General features: G+C 42.0%; 2 protein-coding genes and 1 non-coding gene across 3 annotated transcripts; 2 read left to right on the top strand and 1 right to left on the bottom strand.

Annotated features, from left to right (window-relative positions):
* Positions 1-5,445: 5,445 nt before the first annotated feature.
* LOC102713363 (photosynthetic NDH subunit of subcomplex B 3, chloroplastic) lies at positions 5,446-7,264 on the top strand. Its single transcript, XM_006654696.3, has 6 exons — positions 5,446-5,741; positions 5,855-5,968; positions 6,095-6,148; positions 6,363-6,425; positions 6,565-6,627; positions 7,068-7,264. The coding sequence occupies exons 1-6, from the start codon at positions 5,520-5,522 to the stop codon at positions 7,101-7,103; spliced, it is 552 nt and encodes a 183-aa protein (XP_006654759.1). The 5' UTR covers positions 5,446-5,519; the 3' UTR covers positions 7,104-7,264.
* Positions 7,265-7,344: 80 nt separating this feature from the next.
* Positions 7,345-7,417, top strand: TRNAE-CUC. The gene has a single exon. It is a non-coding gene; the product is annotated as a tRNA-Glu (tRNA).
* A 1,066-nt stretch (positions 7,418-8,483) lies between these two features.
* LOC102713084 (serine/threonine protein phosphatase 2A 57 kDa regulatory subunit B' kappa isoform) lies at positions 8,484-11,408 on the bottom strand. The gene is made up of 2 exons (XM_006654695.3): positions 9,650-11,408; positions 8,484-9,118 (listed from the first exon to the last, which is right to left on the bottom strand). The coding sequence occupies exons 1-2, from the start codon at positions 10,805-10,807 to the stop codon at positions 8,750-8,752; spliced, it is 1,527 nt and encodes a 508-aa protein (XP_006654758.1). The 5' UTR covers positions 10,808-11,408; the 3' UTR covers positions 8,484-8,749.
* Between the last annotated feature and the right edge of the window lie 1,260 nt (positions 11,409-12,668).

Below are 12,668 nucleotides of genomic sequence, written 5' to 3'. Positions count from 1 at the left end.
AGCCAAAGCCGCGCGCTCAGCTCAATTAGGCGGCGAAACCCAGTTGTTTCTCGCCTCGCCCTTGCTTTTTAATCAAATCATTGACTACACCACGGAGCAGTTCGCAACGTCGCTGTCCGCTCGCTCGAGGCGCAAGCAACGCGCGTGCAGGCCGCCGCTGATCGATCGGATATCTATCTCGATCCTGGATCATCCAAGCGTGTGCAGCATCGCACCAGCAGAGCTGACACGCGGCCAGTCCGTGCAGCCATGCAGGCTTCAAAACGGCTTGTGGCAACAGAAACCCGGGATTCACATGCGAAAATTTCTTTGGATAAGCAACGGCTAAAAACCGAACCTTTGGACCTACACGTAAACAAAAAATAATTTATAAATAAAATTTTTATATATTTTTAGCGATATAAAAATCAAAGCTAGAAAATAAACTTCGATGAAAAAAAATTTAAAATCAACTCTAAATTTAAAATTTAAATTTTGACTTGTAAAATAAGCAGGAATGAAAATATAATGGTGCAAGAATTTTCACTAGCTGAATAATTTTGTGTCCCCTAACTAACGCGATTGCAATCTCAGCCCATGCATGTTAGCTCATGGTAAGTATTGTTTCATGCTGCCGTGTTCACAGAATTGGTAGAGGTCAATTTAATTAGTTAGAAGTAGATTAACCCTTAACAATTGCAAGCTACACAGCTTGATTGGTTCGTCTGTAATGAAGTAATTAACCCATATTTACAGATGACAGTTACCTAGACGCATCTATAACTACATAAGCAGTCAGCCAATGGCATTACCGTGATCCACAAAATTGACCAGGCAGGTTAATTGCCTTATTCTAGACCATACCTAGCACACCAAAGGAGTTGACGTGGACGAAAGAGATTTGCAGGATTGCAGCTGTGATTAGAGAGGTGAAAGCGTTGAATTTGCAGCTGTCGAGATTAATATATTGTTCTCGTTGTCTTCACGTAATCCACTGGTATATTCAGGTCAGCCTACCGAGCACGGGAATCCACTGCCTCGAGAAGAGTATGTGTCAAGCACGGCATGAATGGGATCAGGAATCTGATCTCTGCAAAAAAATAAAATAAAATAAAAATCATAAATATGATACTTTACAATTGTGCATGATGCTATTTGGTGAGATCATACGCTGCAACGCTACAGAACAAAGGATTTAGCCTGAGAAACCAAGTGCAGAGAGGCTCATAGTTCTGAATGTTTCAGAAACTAGATATAGATGTCGTCAACCTACAACAAGAAAGTTAAACAATGCAGATGAGTCATGTACCATTCTGTTTATAGTTTTTTTTCTCTCTCGAATGTTTATATCACAATCGATACAGATCGAACCCGACTAATGGCTCCAGAACCAATGGGTACATTTGTCCACAGGACAAAGGACAAGAAGTGTGGTAAAGTGCATCGAGGTTTTTCTTTGCATGCATATGTAACCGGATCCTAAACTGAAAATGTAGCTATCGTCATTGTCAACTTAACAGATGTTTCTTAGATAATAGAAGTAAAAATTCAATTTCCTCTCTAGACACATTCAACATTAATCTTTAGGCCCTAGTAGATGCCAATGACCTCTCTTGTATCATACTAGTGTTTCTAAGCCAATTGATCGATCATATGCATATGTCAACCGCTTATGATGTTCAGTTTGTCATTTTCAATTACAGAAAGATGCCTTTCAAGGGGGAAAAACATTGTCAACAAAAAGATCATCTTCTTCGATTGAACAGTTGAGTTTTAGCCGTACTGGAATTGAAATTCGAGTTCTGTTTGTGAATTACATGTTCTTCGCATGTTTAACTACGAATCCACAAGTATTAAGGATGTACTGTACTGCAATCTTTGGGAACGCTGGTTCAGATTAATTATTTAATTCAGTTCATAGTATTACCCAACATGAACATGAAATGCCAAATAGGCCAATTGGACGATCCGCCGGCCCGAGCTGCTACTGTCAGAACCAATCACCATTCAGCAAATTTTTCAGTCTCTTGGATACTACTAGATTGGAAGGAAGTACGAATCACCTGCTAAATGCCGCATCTATTTTCATCGCCATGTCATAATCGCGCTATCTTGTCAGTCATGTCCTCTTATATCCAATTAACCGTCAATCAATTTTTGTTTTAAGACACTGGCAAAATGAGCAGTATATACATTAGGCCGCGGCCCAGAGAAGCAAGGGAGGGGAGGAGAGGGATCAGAGGGCGAGAACCCCTGAACCTGCGCTTTCAGCGCCGTTGACAAGGCCTAACTTGGGATTCTCGCTAGATGTTTAGCTCCACAAGACGCCCAGGCCAGGTGCTGATTTCGTCCCTGATTCCGCTGACAATTTGATGCACCTGCAGTTCTTCACCCCGGAAAACCCTTCTGTTCCGTTCCATCCATAATTCCCAAGAAATCAAAATATAAACATTATTTGAAATTTGAGACCCTGACAGCCGATTTGTAATTGATCGAGCCATATAATCCCAAATCTTTTAATTTTCATGACCACGGAAAAGCTTTTCGCGTATCAGTATATTAGAAGAAGGTGCCATGAATCCCATATCATTTTCATGCCTGACACGTCTGAACTGAAGGGGCAACCACCAGACAAGCATCCCATTGCTTAAACAGTTGGCTGCAACTACAAAAACTCCCCATAGATTCAAGATCCTGCCAGAACAAAGTAAAGTGGATATAGTATCATCCAGTCCAGATTTTCTTCCTTAAAAAAGAGAAAAATAATCCCATATACTGCTTGCTACCTTTGCAACGACAAAGGCAGGTCGATCAGATCACAAATATATATCCACTGATCTAAACTTCACCATCAACTGATCCCTTCACGGCTTCGACTAGCCTGCGTCCGCCCACATATATAGCGAAGGATTACACATGTCTCACATTGTTAATTTGGACTTACACGACATGGTTACAAACTAACACACGTCCATTCGTGCATATTACCTACAGGATAATCCAAGTTGGCATCAGGGTTAATATTAATACTCCATCTGTACCTAAATGTTCGACGTCATTGATTTTTTTATACATGTTTGACTATTTGTCTTATAAAAAATACATAATTATTAATTATTTTTATGTCATTTTATTTATTGTTAAATATACTTTTATACATATATATAACTTTACATAGTTTAAATAAATAAATAAAACGTGTATAAAGAAAGTCAACAACGTTAGACATTTCGTGACGGTGAGAGTATATCATTCCTGCATTAGATATGATAGTGTGCGGCGACGTTTATGTCTTCCCTCAGCCAAAGTGACCACCATTATGTTGATTGATTCTACAAAAGCTGCTTGAGGTGTTCCATTTCCCCTTGAGTTGCAGCTAGCTTAATTAGCGATGGACGACGTCAATGCATGACTCATACTGAAGGTGAAGTCAGTTTTTTTTTCCGGTGTGCTAGCTGCTGGGCGATTCGGCGTGCTGAGCCTGGAAGAGATCGAAAGGCCAGGTTGACGAGAGAATTCACTGAACTGATGACAACCAATGTGGTAGTGCAATCCGTGCTAGCTAGCTGATATTGTCTTCTCGGGTGATTGTTTGGATATTTTATAAAAAAAGTTAAACAATATATTTATAAACGTAAAATAATTTATAAATAAAGATTTTATATACGTATTCGTAACAATCTAGAAGCCAAAATAAACTTTAACAAAAAATCAATATTAATTAAAATTTAAGGCTAAAAATATAATATTTTTAATCGGGATGAATGATACCAGTGCCACTCGTGTCGTCAGCGGTAGACAGGTAGTGGCTGCGGCGCCAATTGGCTACGCAACACTAGTAGCCAGTCATTGCCCTCGAGTTTATCCACAAACCTGCAGGATATTTTGATCCATGCATGCAGGAGCAGGATATGTCGTCTTGACCCATCCGGAATCCAGACGATGATCCATGGAAAGAAAAAGAATCGATGAGGATGCGGGTTTAGCTAGTATATGTCCGAGTGTTTGATCTGAAATTTTGGATCAGTTAACTGTCCCGGGCATTGTATGGTTGTAGAATCTCTAACCATATGCATGTCCAAAGCGTCACCCAAAGTGTCAGGGTCCAAGAATATAAGAAACGGAGTGGAGTGTCCGAGTGAGAAAATTAGCTATACTAGCGATCCTAATAGTCATTATTTCTATATCAGTCATATCATCAATAAACTAATACTAGACATCACTCTTAAATGCAACACAACTAATTCACATAAAATTTAAAATTTAATGTTATTTATATGTCATTATGTCCTGGTATTGTGTATATATAAATCATGTCTTATACAAAACATGTTTTTCTTCTTCTTTTTATTTACTCACACGTTACATTGTCTTTTATTCTATAAAACGGCTTATTTAATTATATGAACATCGTAATAGTCATTTTATTACAAATAACCTACTATAATTGAGCTCCGCGTGAGTTTAAAAAAAAACTAGAGTCACAATCAGCAAGGGATAGGCATGGATTACCCGGTAGATAGCTATGGTTAAATTTAATTTAACTAAATAAACCAACTTTTATTTTTAAGATTGGTTATTTAAGATTGGTTAAACTAAAATCGGCCATAGATTACTCGTCAACTGATCGGTTCCCATCCTACCACCGGTCAGGCTGTGGCGCGCGGTTGCAGACAAACATGTTCGTGTCGTCGATGGAATTTTCCATATATGTAATGTACCATCTCGGGCATGATGCTGCAAACGCCGCAGGCCCGCAGCTATTGTTCAGGTTGATTGATGTCGATCCGTTTCTGTGACCAAAAGGACATTTGCGTCAAACAGTATCGGATAGCCTGGCCGGGGACGTATATGTGGCTAGCTAGCTAGTTAGCAAACTTGACTCATATCAACATCTCCATGCAATGTACTATTCGCTGCAAGCTGACATGAAGATATTTCCCATGCAGCCATAGCCGAGAAGAATATCTTCAGAGAATGGACCGATACTCCGTCTGCTTTTAATACTTTTAGCCACACGTTTTTGAGTACTTATTCTGTGCTGACTTGATTCATCGTTACACGTGCTTTAATCTTAGCTTATAAAATTACAAATAAAATAAATGATCAAACATATACAAAATTCAGTGACATCATATATTTTAAAAACCGGCTGTAGCCTGTAGCACTCATGTTGGCAGAACAGAAATGCTGTTAAATTGCGGAGAGAACTGGTGTGGTCTACGCAGCTCGATCTGTATGGGCCGGAAGCACCACACCACCTCGACGCCGCCCCTGAATGTAGCTGGGCTGGCACAGCCTAACCGGCCCAATCCATGCAAGCGGCCCAGCAATGCCTCGCCTCGGGTGGGCCCGCGAGAAACCGGCCCAGAGCCAGGCGCTTCCAACGAGGCCGAGACGAGGCGAGAGCGGCGCAGCCAAACCGTGTGGCGCGCGAGGCCTCCACCCATCCACCGTGGACGCGCCTCCTGCCGCTAAAAAAAAGACCGTGCCGTTCGAAGCAGCGAAGCCACGTCCGCACCGGAGAAAAGGGGGAAGCCATGGCGGCCACGAGCTCCACCACCACCTCCACGGCGCTCTTCTCGCTGGCCTTCCCCTCCGCCACCACCTCCCGCGTCTCCACCCGAGTCCACCACCACCGCAAGGCTAGCTTCAGGGCGTCCCCCGTCAGGTGCTCCAACGCCGCCTCGCCGAACGTGTCCCCCGCGGAGGCGGCGCCGGCGCCGGCGCCGAAGCCCCAAATCGACCTCGAGTTCGTCGGAGTAAGTTCCTAGTTGCCCCCCCCCCCGCATGGTGAGGGATACGCCCGATTGCTTGTGATGTGGCCGACTGATAATTCGGGTGCTGTCATGGACGCCTGCCTGGTGATGCGCAGCCGAAGGCGGATGCCGATGGGTTGTTCCCGGTGGACCGGGCGGCGGCGCTCAGCGGCGAGAAGCTGCTCCGGGACGTCATGCTCGAGAACAAGATCGAGCTCTACGCGCCATATGTGAGGCTTCCTCTCGCCCACTCTGGCCTTCTCTGAACATTTTGCTGTTGGTGCCAATGTCACTTGTCAGATTGCTTCTGGCCAAGCTGCGGTGTAACGGAGAGGGTTGCCTTGCTTCTTTTTCAGGGGAAGGTGATGAACTGCGGCGGCGGCGGAAGCTGCGGCACTTGCATCGTCGAGGTACCCTGCTGTCTTCTGCCTAATCGATGGCATCACTAGTTCTTGCATCAACCAATGCTTGGTCGAGCCTGCAGTGGATTCATGATCTGAATTCTAATAGAAACTCCTGAAACATTTCAGTATTTCACTTTACTAAGAGTACTTACTAGTCATGCAACTTAAAAACTTTAGCTGGCTTAGTTAACCAGACATTGTCTTTATTAATGTCGCACAGATAGTTGGTGGTAAGGAGCTCTTGAATGAAAGAACTAACACTGAGAATCGGTACCTGAAGAAGGTATGCAGCATTCATTTTCAGTTGGGCAATGTTGTTTCTGGCTTCTAGAGGTCCTGAACTTTGCTGTTGCTATGTGCTTCCGATTATTCTAAAACAGTTGCCAATAGATTGTGTCTTTTGTGTTTCTTGTCTGTGCCAGAAACCGGAGTCATGGAGGCTTGCTTGTCAGACTATTGTTGGAAACAAAGAAAATTCCGGCAAGGCATGTCTCCTTAACACGTTGAACTACTCTCGTTAGCATTACTCCCTTCGTTTACAAATACTTGACACTTAACTTGAGTATATCCGTCTGTACGCTTTGCCACTTGACTTTCTTTTGCAAAAAGAATATATATTCTTAAAGTAGTGACGTATTAACCAAGTGTGTTGCATCTTATACATAAGCATGAAAATTTCATATATGATAGTCTAACCATATAAAACTAAAAGTAGTCAAATTTGAAATAATAAAAACAATACTGCTAACTAATGCGAGCATGGGTAGTTTTTTTGCAAGAGCCTTTCTGAAAATGTGTCTCCTTGTTTTGTAAAAAATGGTGGTGAACTTGTGTTCTTCCAGCGAACAAATTTGGCCCACGAAAATGCATTTGTTCACAGTAGCTTCAATGAGATTTATACGGTTGATTATAATTATTTGCGCAGGTTGTCGTCCAACGGCTGCCCCAATGGAAAAAATGATTGTACTGCACACGTGATGTACTAACTGCATGTGATCAGCGATCAAGTTGTACTACCTGCTATGCACTGTTGAACACGTAAGCACGCAATGATTTTGCTCTTGGAATTTACTGGCCATATGTAAAATTATACCAGGTCATGGAAATTTACACTTCGGTAGACAAATTTTACTTCTCAGTTGTATGAAGTACTAGCAGATCTTCACAGACAATTATGCTACATATGAAATGTTATAAAGCAATCCGTTGTAGTCTAGCTGGTTAGGATACTCGGCTCTCACCCGAGAGACCCGGGTTCGAGTCCCGGCAACGGAATTTTTATTTTTTTTAATGCTAGTTATTCACTTATTCACGCTCACGCAGTTTGGTTTCGAATGGAGAAAAGAAAACTTAAATCAACTCTAAAATTAAGTTAATTTTCATTGTGGCTAATAAGCTGGAGGATAACAGATGGAGGTATTCACTTATTCACGCTCACGCAGTTTGGTTTCGAATGGCGACTTAAAAGCAACCTAACCTCTGAGAAAAGAAAACTTAAATCAACTCTAAAATTAAGTTAATTTTCATTGTGGCTAATAAGCTGGAGGATAACAGATGGAGGTATTCACTTATTCACGCTCACGCAGTTTGGTTTCGAATGGCGACTTAAAAGCAACCTAACCTCTGAGAAAAGAAAACTTAAATCAACTCTAAAATTGTTAATTTTCATTGTGGCTAATAAGCTGGAGGATAACAGATGGAGGTAATTGTCTTCCAATTTCTTCGCCCATCTTTTGGATGGTTGGTGGAAAAAAAATCAATAGATATATTTGCAAACGAAAAATAATTAATAAATAAAATTTTTATACATGTATTCTTATTGATCTATTTTTATTGATCTAGAAGCAAAGTCTAAAATAATAAATTAAAATAAACATATCTCGAAATCAACTCTAAATTTAAGATAAAAATTATATAATTTAACTTATAGCTATAAGCAAAAACGAAAAAATATTGTGTTGTATCTCACGAAAGAGGAATTTGCATTCAAACACAGTCATTGAATGAATGAATGGTCGTGCGAAACAACAGGTTCAAGCAAAACTGCTCCAAAGCTAAATGTCTAATCAAAAGTGAGAACCATCACCAAGATCATACCAAATTTTGTTTTCAAGCACACCAAATGCTCATTTAGTAGGTTTGAAAGAATACCACATAGGGAAAATTATCAAACTGAACCAACACATTAGCAGGGATGGTCATGTGTCGGCCCGGCCCGCGGACCGCGGATAATTGAGGATCGACACTTGCTGAATAAATTGAACTACTTATCAAACTAAATGCAATCCTAAATTAACAAAGGACCGACCCGTGCCCGTCCCTGCACATTAGAAGTTGCTTGAGCAACAATGAGAAGAGTGGGTTTAGCTGTAGGAAATTGCTCATAAATAAATAGGCAAAGATACAGTAAGGAGTGTAAGCACTGGGTACTCTTACAGGTATGCTTGCCTTCAGAGCATAAACATACGAAAATAGTTACAACTTACAGCACTGCTTACTAATACAGACAGATGAAAAGGAAATAAAGGCAAAATAGTGAACTCTGAAGTTGTTCAGTTGGCGAGCATCACCAAAAGGTGAGGCACTTTCATCTGCACTGAACACATTCTAAATAAGGGTCGCAATCAAATTTGCTGACGGTTGGCGGCCTACCAGGACGGCTGTATGGCCTGTCACTGGCTGGAAAGCTGCAGCTGATTCTAGCCTCTCCCATGTTAGCATCCTCTTTGATTCCAGTGAACCTTGCCTTTCTTCGTCCTCCTTGTACTTGATCAGGCATGCCGAAAAAAGTTCTTCGTCCATTTCAGAAAACATCTTCTTTACATTAGCTGTGAGATTCAGGACAGCTTGGTTCCAATGATTCTGGCTATTATGTTCTAATGCTGGAACAATGATAGGCATGATCTTTTGGCGGTTTTGTGTAATCAAGGTAATAATGGCATTGTTGTTCCATATGAAAAGCGCACGTTCAGCAACCTGAAAGAAACATCTCGTTGAGACAATTATTTGGATTAAAAAAAAGTTGATCATGGCAGCCAAAGAGGCAGTTTCAATTCTTAATTATGGTTCAAATGTCTCGCATTTGTGATATTAACAGTACAGAGCAACCCCCATATCCAGAACACAATGGCCCACTATTGCTGCCCAAATTTATTTCAGACCATCAGACATCTATTATCTCATCCATTTTGCAAGTCAACATATTTAACATTTACATACCTTGCATAACTAATGTGACCAAAAATAATCTATATACTGAGTGAATGTTTATAATCATGAACCATTCAACTGAGTGATGTTTACATAAATTTTTACCACCTACCTATAAAAAAAATTACCACCTATATAATAAAATGTCCAGGTGAAGTGGTAGAGACTAGTATAGTAAATTCATCAACATGCAATTGATCAATCACACAGGACCAGCGCCTACTTTTATATGGAGTATTTGCTTTTCTAGGTGAGGGAAATGTATATTGCAACAAAACATTTGTTTGGGCAAGTTACCTGGAAGTGAGAACTCTTGATACAATGAGCAATGCGCTTAAACAAAGGTACCATACATTTCTGGAATTCAGCCATGCTGGTAGCCTCCAAGATCTCTTCGATCTCACTCAGGAACATCACCTCCTTCTGACTATTTGTTATCGGCCAATATCTTAGCAAACCAATTATCACTGAGCTAGCAAGCTTCGGATCCTTTTCTATGAACTGTGTCACACAGTATGTCAACTGCTGGAGATACACGCCAACTGATTTTGGTTTATGTAAAGGAACTAAAACTCTCCAAAGAAAGATTTTGTGTTCCTCCTTCAGAGGCAACGCAAAGCCACTAATAACACTTCCGAATACCTCCAACAGCTCAGCAATTCCATTATGCCGGTCAGTCTCAAACATAAAGTGGTAGAATATATTGCTTACTGCTTTCCGGATAAAAGGACGGTGAACCATGAACTTCCCATAAATCCGGTGCAGAATAGTTTTCAAACAATCCCTTTCTCTTGGATCCTCTGAATCAAGAAGATTCAGCAGTTTCACAATGAAGGAGTGATCAAAGTACTTTTTCCCTACCTTTGCATCCAGGGATGAGGCTCCAATGAATTTCAGTAGCAGCTCATACACAAGCTGCAAATGGCACCATGCAGGCTCAAACATCGGCTCCTCCTCATCACCCTCGCCACCACCTGAACCAGACCTGTAGTTTGGAGGAAACACCCGGAACAAGTTGACGGCAAACATCCTAGCGCTAGCAGCAATCACGGCCTCAGAGAAGCGGGAATTGCTGGAATCGACAAAATCTATAAGATCCAACAATGTCTGCCTCTTAATATCCTTCTCCGCGGAGCTCTTGTTCGGATCCGAGAAGTCAAAGACAGCACAGCACAGATTCAGCTTGCTCACGAACAGATTCTGCTTCTCCGAGTTGGGGACGTCCTTGAACGAAACAAGGGGCTCAATGCCGGCCACGACGCTCGATGGGAAGATGGCGGATGACATGCGCTTGATGGTCGAAGTGGAGCGAGCAGACGGGATGCTGACGCAGCTGCTGGTGCGCTGTATCGGGTTCCCATTCGCCGTGCCATTGCTGCACTGGCCGGAGTCGAGGTCGCCTCTCCCAGAGGACGAGTTTTTCCGGGGCAGCTTGCTGAGGAACCCTTTCCACATCTTGCACCAAGCTTCTCACACCAAAACCATGGCCGCAGGCAAGGCTTCAAGCCAGCGTATCAAGGCCAGCACCGAGTGGAACAACAATGGCGGATGCTAACCAAAAGATCTAGCTAATCTCCACCTCACCCCCACCTGATCTGGTCCGCGGGGAGCCTGTCGGCCCCGACCACACCCCCACTGGGCAGATCAGGCCACCAGCGAGCTCCTCCGACCGTGAGCAGCCGTCGCCGAGCCTGCAGGCCACCTCCGGAGAGTCCCGGCGAAGCCAAGCGACGTCGGTGGAGGGTGGGAAGGCTCGGATGCCAGATGCAGGCGAGGCCAGCGACTCCGTCAGCGGAGGGCGGGGCAATGTAGAGGATGAGGCGTCAGGTGGAGAGGATAGGGCCGCCCGGGTGGGTCACCGGCGGAGGAGGGCGGCGCAAGGGGAGGGGCTTGCGCACAGGCTGGCGTAGGTTGAGATGCACTTGGGGCCGGCCGGCGGCGAACTCCGTGGCGCGGGGCGAGCAGCTCGTGCAGGGAGCAGCAATGGCGGCCGGCGCCTCTAGCTGCTATTGGGCACTGGACTCGCCAAGGAGAGGAGAGGAGATAAAGAGCATCCTCAACAACTACTCATCTATCCTATCCTCCAAGGAAAATTTAAACTCTAGCAGATATCTATGTCATCATCTATTTTTAGATATCATTTATATTAGAAGAGAGAAACTCTATATTTAGATGTTCTCTTTTCAATCCTTCAAATAAATATAGAGGATGCTATATATAGATGATCTACTGAAATACAAATGGATATGAGAGATAAAAATGTTTTAAATAATCATTAAATAAAGATATGAATGATAAAATTGAGATGAGCGGTTAGAAGAAGGGACGGAGCGAGGGTGTGTGAAAGAGATGAGGAAAGTTAAAAGAAAATAAATGTGTGGCAAGCTTTTACAAAATGGCCCTTGCAAGATTGAAAATGTGGCACAGAATCGTGAGATGGCGAAAGAACCCTCGAAGAGGATAAAATTACAGTTGGATCCAATGGTGCCCGTTCATGTGCAGATAAAGCCAAAGTTGTTACTAGTATTGGTGAACAGGACTTCACATGATATGGGTTTCTTCGGATTTGAGGGCAGGATGCAGATGTATATATACCTGATTTAATTGATCTGATGGGAAATAATTATACTCTTGACTCGGTTTTAAAGTCTAATAGGTAATTTGTTTTTATAGTAAAGATAATTCGATGCTATAGATGTTGCTACTTTTTATATAAATTTAGTCAAACTTAAAATATTTAACTTAGCACACATGCAAAACAATTTATAACTTGAAACAGATAGACTAGTATTCTACTGTCAATATTATAACCAATATAACTTACACATTGATTTTGATTTCTACTTTTAATAAAATTACAATCAATATTTGAGATGGTGGTGTAAATAAATCTGAATTGAATTATATCGGTATGGTAAACCATCTATTGATTAGTTATAGCAGCCACCGTATTTTCCTTTTTAGATTGGCTCGCTTTATAGCATTTTCTAAATAAAACTAGCTAATGGTGTAATAGTATATAATTTTTGACTTATATATTGAAATCAATTTAGCGAGATTTCGCCGGTTTTATCACCATCCAGTCTGGACGGTAGAGAATGGGTACTTTGTTGTCGTCTCTAGTAGAACAGTACCACTCCTACTTCTATATTCTTTTTTCACGTGGGGTAGTAGTACGGACATGATGATTATAGAAGCGCTGTGCACGCAGGACGATGTCCATGTTTCGATTAGAAAAACAACTGCAAATCTGGATCTTTATTAAAGTCCAGATCCTTGGTTTACAAGGAGAGATTAGCCAGTAGTCAAGCACCTC

This window comes from Oryza brachyantha, chromosome 5 (genome assembly GCF_000231095.2).
Source record: "Oryza brachyantha chromosome 5, ObraRS2, whole genome shotgun sequence".
Classification (NCBI taxonomy): Eukaryota; Viridiplantae; Streptophyta; class Magnoliopsida; order Poales; family Poaceae; genus Oryza; species Oryza brachyantha.
This window is presented reverse-complemented; position numbering and strand designations above follow the sequence as displayed.